At 35.9% G+C, this 16,511-nt stretch overlaps 3 protein-coding genes and 1 long non-coding RNA gene across 8 annotated transcripts; 2 read left to right on the top strand and 2 right to left on the bottom strand.

Annotated features, from left to right (window-relative positions):
- The first annotated feature begins 858 nt into the window (after positions 1–858).
- LOC130715906 (uncharacterized) lies at positions 859–2,465 on the top strand. Its single transcript, XR_009011808.1, has 2 exons — positions 859–1,491; positions 1,980–2,465. It is a non-coding gene; the product is annotated as an uncharacterized LOC130715906 (long non-coding RNA).
- Positions 2,466–3,356: 891 nt separating this feature from the next.
- On the bottom strand, positions 3,357–5,579 carry LOC130715159 (uncharacterized). 4 transcript variants are annotated; one of them, XR_009011566.1, is made up of 4 exons: positions 5,138–5,579; positions 4,455–4,558; positions 3,978–4,014; positions 3,357–3,847 (listed from the first exon to the last, which is right to left on the bottom strand). XR_009011566.1 is itself a non-coding variant. In XM_057565222.1 (2 exons), the coding sequence occupies exons 1-2, from the start codon at positions 4,479–4,481 to the stop codon at positions 3,533–3,535; spliced, it is 342 nt and encodes a 113-aa protein (XP_057421205.1). In that variant the 5' UTR covers positions 4,482–4,577; the 3' UTR covers positions 3,357–3,532. The 4 variants fall into 4 exon arrangements, 1 of the variants encoding a protein (XP_057421205.1); XR_009011565.1 differs by lacking the exon at positions 3,978–4,014 and having other exon boundaries at positions 5,138–5,578; XR_009011564.1 differs by lacking the exon at positions 3,978–4,014 and having other exon boundaries at positions 3,357–3,838; positions 5,138–5,578.
- Positions 5,580–7,162: 1,583 nt separating this feature from the next.
- On the top strand, positions 7,163–13,077 carry LOC130711784 (ABC transporter B family member 25). 2 transcript variants are annotated; one of them, XM_057561522.1, is made up of 17 exons: positions 7,163–7,319; positions 7,704–7,775; positions 8,017–8,052; positions 8,146–8,220; positions 8,387–8,511; positions 8,636–8,735; positions 8,824–8,995; positions 9,559–9,677; positions 9,768–9,878; positions 9,973–10,117; positions 10,475–10,607; positions 11,056–11,131; positions 11,218–11,283; positions 11,464–11,571; positions 11,966–12,073; positions 12,149–12,346; positions 12,434–13,077. In XM_057561522.1, exons 1-17 carry the CDS (start codon positions 7,266–7,268, stop codon positions 12,644–12,646), a joined length of 1,911 nt encoding a protein of 636 aa, XP_057417505.1. In that variant the 5' UTR covers positions 7,163–7,265; the 3' UTR covers positions 12,647–13,077. The 2 variants fall into 2 exon arrangements, with proteins under 2 accessions (XP_057417505.1, XP_057417506.1); XM_057561523.1 differs by lacking the exon at positions 7,163–7,319 and having other exon boundaries at positions 8,017–8,059.
- Positions 13,078–15,895: 2,818 nt separating this feature from the next.
- Positions 15,896–16,475, bottom strand: LOC130713077 (uncharacterized mitochondrial protein AtMg00810-like). The gene is made up of 2 exons (XM_057562878.1): positions 16,416–16,475; positions 15,896–16,237 (listed from the first exon to the last, which is right to left on the bottom strand). Exons 1-2 carry the CDS (start codon positions 16,473–16,475, stop codon positions 15,896–15,898), a joined length of 402 nt encoding a protein of 133 aa, XP_057418861.1.
- Positions 16,476–16,511: the final 36 nt, after the last annotated feature.

Genomic DNA, 16,511 nt, shown 5'->3' with positions numbered 1-16,511 from the left:
TTAAAAAAAAAAAACTTAATTTTACTTGACTAAAAACCATCGCTTGCGACTTTGGAGCCTCGAGAGTAGCTTCAGCGTTTGTTTCTCCATGCGGAAGCTTCAGGTTTGGCAGCCATTTGGGGAATATGGAATGCTAGAAATCAAGCTTGTTTGGCACAGACCATAGTTCCAGAGGAGCAGCTTCTTCGTTCAATTCAGGAGCAACGTACTCTATTTTTGAATGTGTGGCCTGTTTCGCAACTTGTCTCCCCTCCTCGTCTGATATCGTGGAAGGCTCTGACAGCTCATGCGGTGGCAGTTAACTGCGATGGTAGTGCGTTGGGGGTCCCGGTGCGGCTGGGTTTTGGTGGTTGTCTGCGTGCGACGAGTGGGGACTGGCTCTCGGGTTTCATGGGGCATCGTACGAGAGGCAGCGTGCTGAAGATGGAACTCCTTGACATCTTCCATGGCTTGGAGCTGGCCTGGCAGAAAGGATATAGGAAACTGGTGTGTTATTCCGACTCTATGTTGGCTGTTAATTTTATCCAACATCCTCCTTCTCATCATCATGGGTATGCTGTCTTGATTTTTAATATTTGTGATCTCCTGTGGCGTAGTTGGATTGTTCGGATTGAGCACACTTTGCGGAAAAGAAATGCTTGTGCTGATTTCCTTGCTAAAGCAGGTGCTTCCCAGGATCTTGATCTCCAGGATCCCCTGCCTGGCATGGAGCACTTGATTTTGGCATACTCTCTAGGAATAGAGATTATTAGACCGTAGGGTGTTTTAGTTTTTTTTCCTGTTTGTTCTCTTTTGTTGTCTAGCATCAAAAAAAAAACCAACGCAAAAATACATTTTTTTTTTCAGTAAACAAAAAGAAAACGACGTATTGGGCTATTGGCTCTATTGTCTCCCTAGAGTGTTGGTACCACCACGCTCACGGACTGAACTAAGCTGACTGAACCTGATTTGAGGATGGCAAACTTTTGCATGTTGTTTGCTGAGAGACAGTTATAATGCTGTTTCTCTCACAGCCAATAAATAAATGTCAAGTGGATGCCAAGTGGATGCTTATGTCATATCATTTAAACTTATCAAATTCTTAAATTGGTCCTTCAATTATTTGTATTATAAATCTGACAATATAATAAAAATAGATTTATTTTTTCTTGAAACATTTATTTTCTGGTTTAGAAATCTCATTTACCATTAATTTAAACATTTCAAGTTTGAAAACCTACTCCTTCCTCCACTCCTCCTCCTCCGCCGCCGTTTCTCATCTTCCGGTCAAACCAAAAAGCACCGCTGCCGCTGCTGGTGCAAGCCCTTCTCCGCTGCCGGTGCCGGTGCAAGCTCTTCTCTTCTCTGCTGCAACTTCTTCTCAAGCCCAGAAGCACTGCTGCTGCAAGCCCTCCTCTGCCGCAAGCCCTCCTCTACCGTGAAGATCCTCATCCCCACAAGCCCCTTTTCGTCTGAAGATCATCTAACTCGATCTAATTCGTTGTGTGCACGGTATTTCCTGACCTCCTCCTGCTTCTATTTTGTTTCTTTACTTTTATGAATTATTTGGGTCTGTAGTTTTCTTGATAATGATTTGGGTCTGTAGTTACTTCTATGAGTTATTTGGGTCTACCCACTTCATCTGCCATGCCCAAATCATGTACAGAAAATGTCTTCATTAGGGAGTATATATTAGAGAGCCTATAAAGCGAACACATACTGTTAAGCTAGCATGTTTTGGGTTGGATTTGACTAATGCTTTGCTTTAGTAGTAGGTGTTATTAAGTTATTTTTCCTTGTCTGCTATTGTATTTGGTTTATGCACTCCTAGTGCTTCTCTTTAATACATCTTCTTTCCCTTTCAAAAAAAAACCCCACATTTTGTACAAACCTTGACATTTTATCTTGTGTGATATTTGTTATGTTGTCTGATTTTGTGTAATTGTTATGTCAACTTTATGTGCTCCAAACCTGATTTTGTGTATTTTCATTGAAATTAGATGTCTGACTCTGACTTGTTCGAGAATGAAAAACATTTTAAAAATGTTTATGAAGGAGTCCCTGAGAAAATTGATGGTGATGGCGATGATGACGACGGTAAATCGGCTGAGGATGTTTCTGATACAGACTCAGATTCTGCCAATGAAAAATACAAGGCGATTCCTGACCTAACAGCTGATCAAATACGAGGCCTAAAGTTTTGTTCTTCGTTGGATGCTCTCAAATTTTACTCCAGCTATGCCAAATCTTATGATGCCTGAGTCTAGTGGGAAGGAAGTTGAATACCCTACAAGTGATTTTGAAACAATATGCAGTTCACAACCTTCATCTTCTGTAAAGTACTCTTCTTTCATTTCAGATGTATCAAACCAAGATAAAAGTTGAAGATTAGACTTAGCAGACATATTTGATCTAATATGAGAATGTCAGTGCCCTGCAGTTAAATTGAATAATGAATTTGTATTGGTAATTTTCATTTGTTTTTATGATTGATTCTTTTTATACTACCTGTTGTAGTTAAATGGCAGAGCATTGACTTATAATACATCGATTTTGTACATCCATGGCAGTGTAGATTTCTTTTTCATTTTTTCTGATTCTGGAAATGCTCTACAAATATAAATCTGCAATAAAACCATGTTAGGTTCAATATTATTGCTAATATATTGTCCGTAAAACCACACATTAAGAGGAAGAGTGGTAGCAGAAGATTAGAGCCACATGGAGATATTGCCAATAGTAACTGTCCACTAGATAGTTTCTTTTTCTGTTTTTAACAATATCATCCTAGTTCTTCTATCAACCTAAAACTGAGCGTGTTTGGAGATCTTTTGAGCAGGTAAGTTAATTAAATTAACATGATTGTGAAACTAAAATGTTTTTTTAAATTATAATATAGATTTATGCCAGATTTATTCAAAGTAGAGTAGACTTAAGCATCAAAAACTGCAAGACACAGTTAACATTAAGTAGAGTTGTTCTCCATTAAAATTATGATAGTTTCTACTGTATAGAAAAACAGAGTTGTTCTCCATTAAAATGAGTGGTTGATGAGCTATTTGATAGTTCTATATTGTTAGAAGTATTTAATGTTTTTCCGTCTCAATCTAATCTTGAAAAATAGCTTCAGCAGTCCGTACTAAATATGCCTACAATCACTAAAAAAGAAAGAAAACTTATATTACATCACACTCTTAAAACAACTGATGAAGCTGCTTGGGCATGAGATGTTGCCCACACGTTTTCTTCTTAGAAAATAAAGCTGTCATACAAATCAATCATTCTTGTGGCATAAGGTATAACTGAAAAACTGTTTTCATGCAACAGTGAAGCTTCTTTAAAAGTTCATAGTTTGGAGTACTAAAGTTGACAAAGGATTAGATTTCAAGTCTCGTTTTATTGCAATCAAAACTTGTTACATCATTGTGCAACTACTGAAGTTCAATAGTGCATATTCAGTAAGAGTACATTATTGATAATTCAAATTCAACCTATTCTACATAATAATCTTCACGCATTCAGTAGAGAATTCCCTTCGACCAAACAACACACCTCAATAGAGAATTCCTACTGCCCCTCCACGGCACCAGTAGACAGGTTTAATGCATTGAATCGGGTTCGAAACCCATTCAAAGAAGGAAGAGGAAAATCCTTGGAGTCCAGCCGTAATCCAGTTCCATGAACAAATTTGTACCATCTCAAACAATCTTTCTATCTCCATCTCCACCTCTCTAAACACCAGGTTGTTTCTGCCATTCCACACTGTCCATATAACAGCAAGCCAGACCACCTTCCACAATTTATTCTGCTGCCTATTAAGCCCCATCAACTCAAATTGCAGCATGAACATGGCTATTACCTGGGAGAACTGTGACATTAGTAACGAGGATGTCAATATCCTATATATTTGCTTAAATCAAAACCATTATTCCCATTTCAGAAGCAATCAAGCAAGATAATAACATTGATGGTTAAAAAAAATTCTAAAACAACAATACCATATGTGTTGAACATCAAGAATGAAGATTGGAGATTCTGAAACAAAGTGAAAAACAGGATTTGTCATTAATATATTAATGCCACTCATCTGAGGGTTCCTTTGCTTAAAGCTTTATTGGGATGTGTGAAAATTAAATTTCTCAATATTATATAGCTATTAAAACAATTCAATTTTCAACCTATGATGCCAGTCAAAGAAAATCAGAATTTCTTATAAGAGAGGTACAATCAAGTGTGCAGGCATCTACTACAATTTACCCAAGGTAGTATGACATAAACCACAGCCAATAATTTCATGTGTATGTATGTCCTAGTCTACAACACCAAAATTTTCAGTAGAAAGGAAAATTCATCAAACTTATGCACAATGTGATTGTAGCTCAAGTGAGATACCATGTAATGAGTCAATCACAAGTTCACAACCAGTATTGGATAGAAGTAGAATTGATATAGCAGATCAAAACAGATAAATATACCACAATGGGAAGATGAGCTCTTTGCATATCTGGCTGACTTGGAAGTAACTCCACTCTCTCCTTTTTTTCTTTTACAAACACTGCTGCTCAAAAAAGCACACCCACTAGCAGCAAGAGAAATGATTCACCATCAGTTACCTTTAGCTACCAGTGAGAGTGTGGGACTGAGATAAGCTTCCCCACTCTAGAGTTTTATCAATTTAATTAAGCCACGAGTAACAACAGTTCCAATGCTTCTTCATGGTAACTAAAAAGACCATGATAATTGTGCAATTCAAGTAGGATGAGGATGTAGACATAGCTAACTAAAATTCAAGTTAGAGGAGTCGCATCTTATTCTACACTTAACAGTACAAGAAAAGGTTCAAAATATCACATTAGGGAAAGGAACAAGTAACAATCAAAACTGAAAAATCAATACCCACTCAGTTTTCCCCTAACCAAGTCCTAATTCTTAAAGATTTAGCAGCTTAAATAAATGTCTCAAACTATAATGAGTTGAACATCCAACCAATTGGTGTTATTCTTGATCTATGCAAAAATAAAAAGAATTGCTCTTAGATCTTACTCCATTTAACATCCACTACTACTATACTTGAGAAGGTAAAATAAAAATACAAAGCAACATTGAGATTTGGGACTCTACAGGGAGAATACAGAAGACGAAAGAGAAAGACACTCACAATTGAAGGTCTGCCCATATGACTGAAAAATCATTGACAGGGGTTGTTATTTCAAGCAAAAACAAGTCTGCTTCTTCTAACTCCTGCACTCAGTCTCTTCATCTCCAAATACACACTTACGGCTTGCGACGGCGGAGGAGGTGATTTTAGTCAGATCAAAAGGAGCTGCAAAAGTGCAATAAACGAGGCTTGCGGCGACGAGGGAGAGGGCTTGCAACGGATGGCGGAGGTGGACTTGCGGTTCAAAGGAAGGAATCTAGAACGAGGGAGGAGGCCCGTGCTCAAAATGAAGCTGGAACACGGTGGTGCAAAGGAAGGAATCGCGGCGGTCGAGCCACCACCGGCGAGAGCAAGAGGATGAATTTTTTTTCCGATGGTTCACTAGAAGATGAATTAGGGTTCATGAATTCTTCTAAAATCTGATTTTAAGTTTTCTTTTTTTGTTACAGAGGAAATAGAATCTTATTTTAAATTTAATTCGTTTTTTTAATTACAAAAGTAATTAAAATATACAAAAACTTGAGGCTAAAATGCAAAATTTAGAAAGTTTAAGGACTAAAATTTAGGATATAAAATTGACTTGTTAAAGAGATGACATGACATCATATCATTTTGCTATTGGTCATTATATGGGGAGTATGACTGCTGTTTAAAACACAAACAACATTTTTAAGTTTACCTTTGAGGATATGCCACACAAATATTCACAATTCATTTCCTTTTTTATCTCATTTTTAATAATTTTTCATTTCTATTTCTCTCATATATATTACGTCATCTATTACTATATTTATCACTTTTTTCTCATCTCTTCATCATCTCACAAAGATGAAGCTGTACTTAATTCTGAACAAAACATTATTCATGCCACATTGCCACACTTTTATGCTTGATTTGATTTTAGATTCTAAATGATGATGATGACGTGCTTGCTTACGTCTCCTTATTTTCTCTATATTTGACTATTAGCTGAATTACGTGCTATTGCTCTATTATGTTTAAATTTGAGGCAACATTCCAAGTTCCAACGACTCAACGAGTGAACGAGGCAAATTCAGCCGTCAACACAAAAAAACAACCAAACGTAAAGTAAGGAGCAAAACATAGATCATCTCTCTATAAAAAAAACATTTCAACACATTTCTCTGCACTTATTTTAACATTAATATTTATTTATCTGAAGCATTCAGATTGCCCTTTCTCTTTTTTTTGCAGTTTAACTTTCTCGCACCTCAAAAGGTGAGACAAGAAATCGAAATATAGATCATATAGATTTTTCAGAAGAAGAGAATATACCTAAAAGTAAAAATATATTCTTTTTAATATTTTATTATGAACTTATGTATAACTGAACTTTACTTTCACTAACAGACACAATTGATGGCTATTTCACTATTTTGATTCATACAGTTTAGGTTTCATAATTTTCTTTATAAGTTAAAAATTTATTTTCATAATTCGTATACACCATCTATTTTTTATTTTAAATGATACATACCATCTTTGTAATTTTAAATATTTTATATATCCCAATATTTATTAATATGAATTTTAAATTTAAAAAGTCAGTCTGATGCAAAAAAAAAAAAAAAACCTTCGGTTGAAATTTCAAATTTTATTTAAATCACACATTGATTTGAAATACCATACAACTCATGAAATTTCAGAAAATAAATTATGAATTGACTATATTTCAATAATTTATTAATGTGGATTTTTTCATAGGATCGATCGTTCTACTAGCTATTCCTGTTTTATAGATTTTTTTATGTTACTATCATTGAAAAATGTATATTAATTAAAATTAAAATAAGAGAATAATTTTAAAATTTGACTATGGAATTTTGTATTAATTTCCTTGCATGTGCACTGCAGTCACGGATAACTTACCAGTAATAATATTATTATTGTCCTATCAAAAAAATTATTATTGTCATTATTCAATAACCACTCAACAAGAACAAGGTTATCTTATTGCATTGGTATGATTATTATTATTATTTTATCATTACATTTTTATGGACATTGTGCATAACGTATTGGTATTGTACTCTTCTCTTATCAAACAAAGCGTGAGAAGAGTGGAAGCACAAGGAATACAAGAGCCATTTTCAGGAACAAGAAGAAGATGAACGGGCACAGAAGCGAGAGAACCCCTCTCTTGGAAGCTGAGCGCGGTGCCGTAAGTCAAATTCTCTCCCTCTCTCTCTTCTTCACCTGCAACTATTTCAGTTTTCAGTTCTGCAAATTAGGTTCACTTCAAAATTCAGCTCGATTCTATTCTATTCAAATGTTTCATTTCGTTTTTTTAATTTCCACTTTGATTGCTGAATGATATTCAACATTACTATGAGAACAAGAGATAACGCTTCTGAATATTGCATGGTTTCTTTAGGTTTAAGGGTACACTACAGAGTGAGTCCCATTTTGTTCTTCTGTCAATGAAACTAGTAGTGTTAACTAAGCCCCCAATTATTGGTTTTTGACATGTTTCTGAGATTGCATATATCCTTGTACTGCTGCTCCAATAGTAGTAAGTTTTTGATTTTTCCAGTTTCTTATGTAGGGAAGGGGAAAGAGAAATGAGGATGCTTCTGAAGGTCCAGTCTCAGACCTTGAACACGGTGATGCCGTACCGGTAATTGAACTCCATATATATATATATATATATATATTATTGCATCATTCAATAACATGTTTGGAAATCATTTTGCAATTTATTTGAAAACCGAAATTGATTCTGGGGAGAAGCTTCTGTGAGTAGCTTCTCGTGCCATAATTGATTCTGAGGAAAAATAAGCTGATTCGAACATGCTTTAACATCTCATATTCATCTATGTACTATTTTCTTTTGCTAAGTCTGGGCATCAAAATTTCAGGCGGCAAATGTGGGGTTCGGTAGAGTGCTTTCACTTGTAAGTGGTCAGTATTTTTCTGGATGGATTGGTGCCATGTTTTTGTGGTTGTTTAAAAACTTCTTTTTTTGTTGTTTTTTCGAATAATCACAGGCAAAGCCTGAGGCTGGAAAGTTGGTGGTTGCTACGGTGGCTCTGTTGATTGCAGCCACTTCGAGTATCTTAGTTGTATGCATCATTTACTATCTCTCCTCTGTCTATTTCTCTCTTAAACACATATACTTAAGCACATGTCTTTCTAAAATTTATGTCAACAACATGTGTTTATATTATTTGCTGCCAATTTACCTGTTGAAGGTGGTTTCTAATTAACATGGAAATGTTCCTGGTGCAGCAAAAATTTGGTGGGAAGATAATTGACATTGTCTCAGGGGATATGAGGACCACAGAGCTGAAGCAAGAAGCATTAAATGCTGTCAAGAGCACCATCCTAGAAATCTTTCTGATTGTTGTTTTTGGGTATGATTCATCCTTGCTTGAGCAGTTTCCAACTGATCATATAGTTATTTTTTAATGATTTCTGTTATGTTACATGAATTTCCTTGGGTCTTAATTGGTTCACTGAATTTTCTGGGTGTTACAGTTCAATTTGCACAGCACTTCGAGCTTGGCTCTTTAGTTCTGCTAGTGAAAGGGTTGTTGCACGACTCAGAAAGGATTTGTTCAGTCACCTTGTAAACCAGGTCAAACAATAGTCATAATGACTCTTGCAGCTTGTTATTAGCCTTAGCTTGCAATTAAGCTTGTTTGTTATGGATGATGAGTTTTCAGGAGATAGCCTTCTTTGATGTCACTCGAACCGGGGAACTTTTAAGTAGGTTATCAGAAGATACACAGATCATAAAGAATGCTGCAACAACCAATCTTTCTGAGGCTTTGAGAAACTTGTCAACTGCATTTATTGGGCTCAGTTTCATGCTTACAACATCATGGAAGTTGACATGTGAGTAATACACGCCCTCCTGCACTCTCATGTTTATCCCAATGTTTTAAATGGGGGGACCAATCATTGAACCTATGAATACACTGATTCACATTTCTCCAGTTCAACCATATATAGTCAAATAGGTGATACTTAACTATATTTAAAATATTATATATTACAAAAGTAATTAGTTAACATAAAAACTCATATGAAATCAAAATAGATTAAACTTTAAACTAGCATAAATGGGCAATTTTTTATGAGCCTGTATATGATAAAAAATTAATGAGAAAATTGCTAAATAATATTAATCCATATGTGGACCTCATACATGAGCTTTTCTTTGTCTAAAAAAATATTTTTGGTTGAATAAGCCAAGGTTGAAATCGGTTTGTCATCACTCATTAGTATTTTTTATTGGTTTTGGACTAGCTCAATCAGTTCCTCAACTGCCGTTTTTTGGGCTGTCCAAAATAGTGACCGGAATGGTTCATTGGCTTTCCGATGGAATTGAGTCTGTTAATATATACATTCTTATCCTAATCGGTGCTCTCTTTTTCTCTCTTGACAACAACTTTTAGTGTTGGCTTTGGCTGTTGTACCTCTTATTTCTGTTGCTGTTCGACAATTTGGCCGTTTTCTGCGTGAACTTTCGCATAAAACACAAGCTGCAGCTGCAGTAGCTTCTTCAATTGCTGAGGTATGTGATTATGTGAATGTCTCTCCAAATTAAACAAATACTATAATAGAGGATTTTCAAACTGATGTTACTTTTGTTTGTGTTGCTTAGGAATCCTTTGGCGCAATTAGAACAGTTAGATCTTTTGCTCAGGAAGATTATGAAATAACACGCTACTCTGAGAAAGTTGATGAGACACTTAAGCTTGGACTTAAACAAGCTGTGAGTTGGTCAATTATGTCCTGATTCACATCCTTGTATTTAGTTTAATATGTTTGTCCTTACAACATCTTGTCTTACCTGTTTGGTGATACAGAAAGTTGTGGGACTCTTTTCTGGAGGCCTTAATGCGGCATCTACACTATCAGTTATTGTAGTTGTTATATATGGAGCAAATTTAACAATCAAGGGTGCCATGTCCTCGGGTGATCTTACATCTTTCATTCTTTATAGTCTCTCGGGTAAGTTACTCTTACTAGTTTCCCCTTTTTCATGTGAAGGAAACCTTATACACAATTGAAAAGTTTGTATAATCCAAGGGTGTTAGTTGAGTAAGTGTATGTTTGGGTAAACTGCTTACACTTATGTTGATAAACACTTAATACACAAATGCTTACTCCTGAGCTTCTAAAATAAACTTTTAATAAAACACCCAACTAAGTGTTTATGCTATAAGATAGGCTCAAATAAGTTCTTCTAGACGTACCCTGAAATGCTAGTTTGTTTTGATTTAGTGATTCATTTCAATGTTAGTTTGATCCGTTTCATTTGAACTGCTAATATTGTATTTATGCTGACTCAATTACTTTGCCTTGTAGTTGGATCCTCTATATCTGGTCTTTCCGGATTGTATACAGTAGTTATGAAAGCCGCAGGTGCGAGCAGAAGGGTATTTCAAATTATGGATCGTGTCTCATCCATGTCTAAGTCAGGAACTAAATGTCCTCTGGGGTCAGTTTCTTAGATTTCCTAAAGTATTTCTTTAAGTGCTATTTTCTGAGACAGGGGAGTACAGCTGCCCTTCTACTTATTTTTAGTATTTTTCTATCGTAGGACACACCAGTGACCAGTCTAGGATGTGTGGATTAAGGCTCACCTTTTGGACTGAGAAAAAAGTTATTGATGGCTCATTAAGTCATTATGGAACCAACTGCTATATTTAGACACATCATGACAACCCCTATTTGCTTAATATTATAAGAGAAGTTGAACTTATAATGTAGAGTATGAAAGCCTGACACAGGGTGGGAACACAAAAAATCATAGGCATCTTTCACTCGCGGTTTTATAATGTGAAATTCAGAATCATTTTATTGTTTAAATATACCTATTTTCTAAAATATTTTCTATACGAGGTATGTGATCTTTTAAAATAAGTGATACTAAATTATTATTGCAGTGATCAAGATGGGGAAGTGGAACTGGATGATGTATGGTTTTCCTACCCATCTCGCCCAAGTCATCCAGTGCTCAAGGTAGCTGTTCCGTTTTATTTGTTTGCTCGGGTTATACATCTTCAATGGTAAATAACTAAAATAGTACACTTCATCATTCATTTTAGGGCATTACAATGAAACTGCACCCTGGCTCAAAGGTTGCTCTTGTTGGTCCTAGTGGTGGTGGAAAGGTGTAGGCTCTTCTCTTATTATCATCTTCTTTTTCTTTTTCCTTTCTTCCTCTTAATTTTAGCAGCTTATCATTTCGCGAGGTTATTGTTTAACATGCTTGGATTGAACAATATAAAGCAAGGTACAGTGAAGTGAAAGGAAAAACATCATGTGTATGAAATCGTTGCTTGCTTGTGCAGACTACAATTGCAAACTTAATTGAAAGATTTTATGACCCAACCAAGGGAAAGATTCTGCTGAATGGGGTTCCTCTGGCAGAAATATCACACAGGCATTTACACAGAAAGGTATCTTGAGCATTGCTTTTATACATCACTGACAACAAATTATCCAATTTAGTGTTGTGGAGTCCATTTTTAGTTTTCAGAACATGTATATCTTGTATTATTTTGAGTATGGGATAGAATCCTATGAAGTCTAGGCGAAAATTTATTAATTCATTCCTTATGCCCATGACATTGTCACCTATTATATTTCATGTTTTACAGCCATGTAATTAAGCTTAAAAGTTAAAACTGGAGTTGTAAAAGTTGATGTTTGAAAAATTAATTATTGACCAAAAAAAAAAATTCAGGGAGGAACTAATTTAACATGATGATAACAAAAGAAACCAAATTCTCCCAAATCTAATTTCTATTGTGATTTTGATAACTTCAATGCAGTTTACTCCCGTATTTGCAGATCAGTATCGTGAGCCAAGAGCCTACACTCTTCAACTGTTCCATAGAGGAGAACATAGCTTATGGATTTGATGGCAAACTCAACTCTGTTGATATAGAAAATGCAGCTGTAATGTTTCATGTATTCTTTTACTAACAAGACCCTCTCTCCCAAATCTTGCTTAATGTATGGATTTGAATGCAGAAAATGGCCAATGCGCACGAGTTCATATCAAAATTTCCGGAAAAATACCAGACTTTTGTTGGAGAGCGTGGGGTAAGGCTTTCTGGAGGGCAGAAACAGAGAATAGCAATTGCTAGAGCCCTCCTTATGGACCCCAAAATTCTCCTCCTGGACGAAGCCACCAGTGCCTTGGATGCTGAAAGTGAATACCTAGTGCAGGTGATTTCTTTTTCCAGATTCATGTAAACTTCTTCTAATCTTTTAATTTTTGCACCGTAAGCTAATGATGTGATGGATGTGGTGCAGGATGCCATGGATTCTATCATGAAGGGAAGGACAGTTCTAGTCATTGCTCATAGGTTATCAACTGTTAAAACCGCTAATACTGTCGTGGTTATTTCTGATGGCCAAGTAGCTGAGAAGGGCACACATGATGAGCTTCTCAGCCAGAATGGTGTCTATACTGCATTGGTCAAGAGACAACTCCAAACAACAAAAGATGAAAATCAAGTCATCTAGTCTCTGTCTTGCAAGTCATGAAGAACCGTCACAATGTTCTTGTTGGAAAGACGAGTCTACCCCCAAAGGGGATTGGGATAATCGATTCTTAGGAGCACAAAACTTCTTCCTATGTCCCTCTCTACCATAGTTGCAAGTTGCAACTTCCATAGTTGCAAGTTGCAACTTTAAGTTGTAGCCAGTCCCTCTAGTCTGAAGTCAATGTTGCTCCTTTGATTAAGTATTCTGTTTTTCAGCACTCTGAATTGAGTAGTGCCCAAGATTTTAAAGCTTACAAGTGATTCTTGAATTTGGTTTGTCCCCAAATTTTGTGAAAATTTGCAGTTGAAATGATCTATACCATAGCCTCAAGTATGAGGCTTGCAAACAACTAGTGCTGATTAAACACAACATTATCACAAGAATATGGGATGCATTTTTCTTTTCTCTCCCTTTTATGTTACACCACTTCGAAATACTGATTATTGTTGATTAGGGGCGGAATCATTGTTATTCCACTAGTTGAAACAGTAAAACTACATCCATAACTGATTAGCTGAAAAAGTTAAGATGCACCAACCTAATCAAATGAAGATAAGCATGACTGAGAACTTGACTAGTTTGCAATAAATTTAGTGATTAGTTCTTCCATATCTCATCACTGATATAATGATTTAAGGTGTGTCTGTTTTTCTGTTGCAATGCCATTCTATATAGGATTCTCAATTTCCAAGTCACACTCAGGCGGATGGATCTCACTCGTTTGATTGTCTGAGCGAATGTTCACGTTCATCTAACAATTTTTCAAACAGGCACTTAATTGGCTCGTTATGTCTTTCTACATTTACTAATGCATGAAGAGAACTCAAATGCCAGTAGAAGTCAAATGAAGTTGCTTGGTGATCGACTTATTTGTGAATCCAAACTCAGAATACACCAATGTTGGTTATGCATAGGCGACCATAGTAATGTGTAGCTTGGTCTCGGTGGGTTAGGTGACTCTATTTGGTAGAGAAGAGAGAAGATGAGTAGAGAGAAAGATATGAGAAATAAGGAGAGTGAAAAAATAATGAGTAAACATCATTTCTTCTCAATTTGAGAGACCATAAAAAGGTGATGGGGCCCACATAAAAAATATCTCTTCTTCAACTCTCTCTTCCAAACAAGGGTAGATTATGGCCCCGTTTGGAAAAACAGCTTAATTAAGCACTTATGGTCATAAGCGCTTATGACATAAGCGCTTATTCATAAGTTATTTTTGAAAATTTATTGAAATAAATTAAAAATAAGCTGTATATAAGCATAAGCTGTTTTTCATAAGCTATCCTGAGTAGCTTATGAAAATAAGCTGAAAATAACTTATGGCAGGTCATAAGCTGTTTGCATAAGCCCTCCCAAACGCTGGCATAAGAGCTTATGCTGTCAGATAAGCTCAAATAAGCTCTTCCAAACTGGGCTATATATCTCCTTGCTAACTCTTTCTTCTCTATCTCTCCACTAACAAACACAATATCAAAGAGAAGTGAAGAACGAACAAATGAGTGCATACATAATAATGATAGCAAGGATAAGTAGAGTGATTAGATTTATAACACACTTGACACAACTTAATCTATTTTGCTATTTTCAAAAAAAAAAACCTTAATCTATTGCTAAGACGATTTGGTTCGTTTCGAATTTGAACTGCAATAAAATGAAAATTTGGACGACTACGCACATGTTTTGAATTTGACAATAAATTCTAAAGATATCTAGGTAGAAGATTTCTATTCAAAAAAAAAAAGGGGTAGAAGATTTGATGTTGAGAAATGTCAAGCTAATAAAACATGGTTATTGATTGAAGTTCCTAGAGTTGCTAGTGACTTAGATCTTGTGTAGTTCGAACGTAGTTGAGATTGAATGTATCTTGTCTATTTGTCATATTTTTTATTTCTTTTTTTTTTTTAAATAAAACAAATCTTATTGATGAAAGATAGAAGCAGGGAACAAACCACTCATGGATTAGGACGATGCCACAATAAACTGAACCCCGAGAGGACACCCAAGAGAAGTGAGTCTTGTTAAAAACTTACTAGAAAAATTCAGTGAGAAAAAACCTAGTAAAGAAAAAAGACTACTCACACAATAAATCCACAATAATGATTTTTTTTTTCTTAATAGTTGGTTGAGATTATTTATAGTTACTAATGTAATTTAAATACACTAACATGTTGTGTGTTCGATTCATGCAACGATTTCAGCATTGGGTTGATAATTAACTTTTAAGTATCTCTATTAGCAATGTGACTCAAACATAAATTACACCGAAAAATATATTTGAATACTCCAATATCATCTTTCCTTTTTCTTTTATATATGTCAGATTTAAGTAAATATATTAAGAAATAATCTTAATATTTTTTTTTATTAAACTTATTATATAAATTTTTAATATACTAGTATCATTTAACTTTACACGTGGCTTTTGAAAAAAAAAAACTTTACACGTGACCTTGACCCGTATTAATTAAGTAGGGGTTTGTTTTGTCATGCCAAAATTACACCAAACGGTCGAGAAAATGCAGAGGCTTCTTCGCGAGTTAGTTAGAAACCACCACCACCACATCTCTTACCGTATCTTCCACACTAGTGGTGGCGGCGTTGCCACCATTCACACCCCGAAACCTACACAGCTAGGGCACCCATTTCATCGTTTTCACTCATGACATTTGTAAGATTGGATACTCTCACCACAAATTGTGTGTGAGGTAGACAATGTTATTTATAATAATGAAAGTACAGAATATGCTAGGAATATTCTGAGGCATATTGCAAAATAAGTCAATGAATAAATAAAGAAATATCTCGAAGCTTGGATCTAAAAAGGTCAAACAACGGACGAGGCAATGCCTTAGTAAAAATATCAGCAAGCTGGAGAGAAGTGGGCACGTGGCGAACAGTTAATCGACCAGAGGAGACAAGCTCACGAACGAAGTGACAATCCAAGTCAATGTGTTTGGCATGCTTATGAGCAACGGGATTTTGAGCCATAAACAAGGCACTCTGGTTGTCACTAAGAAGAAGAGGAGTCGCTGATAACCGAACACGAAGCTCATGAAGAAGATTAAGCAACCAAACTAGCTCAGAAGCAATATTAGCCATAGCGTGGTACTCAGATTCACAACTAGAGCGAGCAACAGCAGGTTGTTTCTTAGCACTCCAAGACAAGAGATTATCACCAAGAAAAATAGCGTAGCCATAAGTAGAGCGGCGAGTGTCCGTGCAGCGAGCTCAATCAGCATCACTATAACCAAGTACAGCGGGGGAAGAGGTACGACGAAACGTAAGACCGAAGTGTTGCGTGCCACAGACATAACGGAAAATGCGTTTGACGGCCTGAAAATGATACACAGTCGGAGCCTGAAGGAACTGACTAACGGTATTAACAACATATGACAAGTCAGGGCGAGTAATAGTTAAATACTGCAAGGCCCCAACCAAAGAGCGATAATGCGTAGGATCTGAGTAAGCATCACCGAAACTGACAAGATGAGAACCAACAGTCAAGGGCGTCGAAACATGACTGGCCTCAAGCATCAGAGCACGAGAAAACAAATCATAGGCATATTTGTCCTGTCCCAAGAACAAACCGAATTTATATAACAAATATTATTTTAATGACAAATGGAGGTGTATACAAAATTCAGGTTCCAAATTCTAATTGAAGTACCATATCTTCATATATTCAGCTTTTAGTACTAAATTGATTATACTTATTACTCTGTTTCTCCTTACAAAACAAAACACATACTTGTGTTAAGCTTTGTGGGAGTGGGAAAAAAAGAGATCGAAAGAGGACTCCATAACTCATCGCACTACAAGTCTCGTCCAAACCTCTCGCGCATGA

Source organism: Lotus japonicus, chromosome 4 (assembly GCF_012489685.1).
Source record: "Lotus japonicus ecotype B-129 chromosome 4, LjGifu_v1.2".
In the NCBI taxonomy this organism is placed as follows: Eukaryota; Viridiplantae; Streptophyta; class Magnoliopsida; order Fabales; family Fabaceae; genus Lotus; species Lotus japonicus.
This window is presented reverse-complemented; position numbering and strand designations above follow the sequence as displayed.

Coding starts and splice junctions, on each gene's coding strand:
- LOC130715159 (XM_057565222.1), bottom strand. CDS start 4,481: ATGCAAAGAGCTCATCTTCCCATTGTG. Junction 3,848..4,454: donor GAGCTCATCTTCCCATTGTG/GTATATTTATCT, acceptor CTAATGTCACAG/TTCTCCCAGGTAATAGCCAT.
- LOC130711784 (XM_057561522.1), top strand. CDS start 7,266: ATGAACGGGCACAGAAGCGAGAGAACCCCTCTCTTGGAAGCTGAGCGC. Junction 8,221..8,386: donor CCACTTCGAGTATCTTAGTT/GTATGCATCATT, acceptor TTCCTGGTGCAG/CAAAAATTTGGTGGGAAGAT. Junction 11,284..11,463: donor GTCCTAGTGGTGGTGGAAAG/GTGTAGGCTCTT, acceptor TTGCTTGTGCAG/ACTACAATTGCAAACTTAAT.
- LOC130713077 (XM_057562878.1), bottom strand. CDS start 16,475: ATGAGTTATGGAGTCCTCTTTCGATCTCTTTTTTTCCCACTCCCACAA. Junction 16,238..16,415: donor TCCCACAAAGCTTAACACAA/GTATGTGTTTTG, acceptor TTCTTGGGACAG/GACAAATATGCCTATGATTT.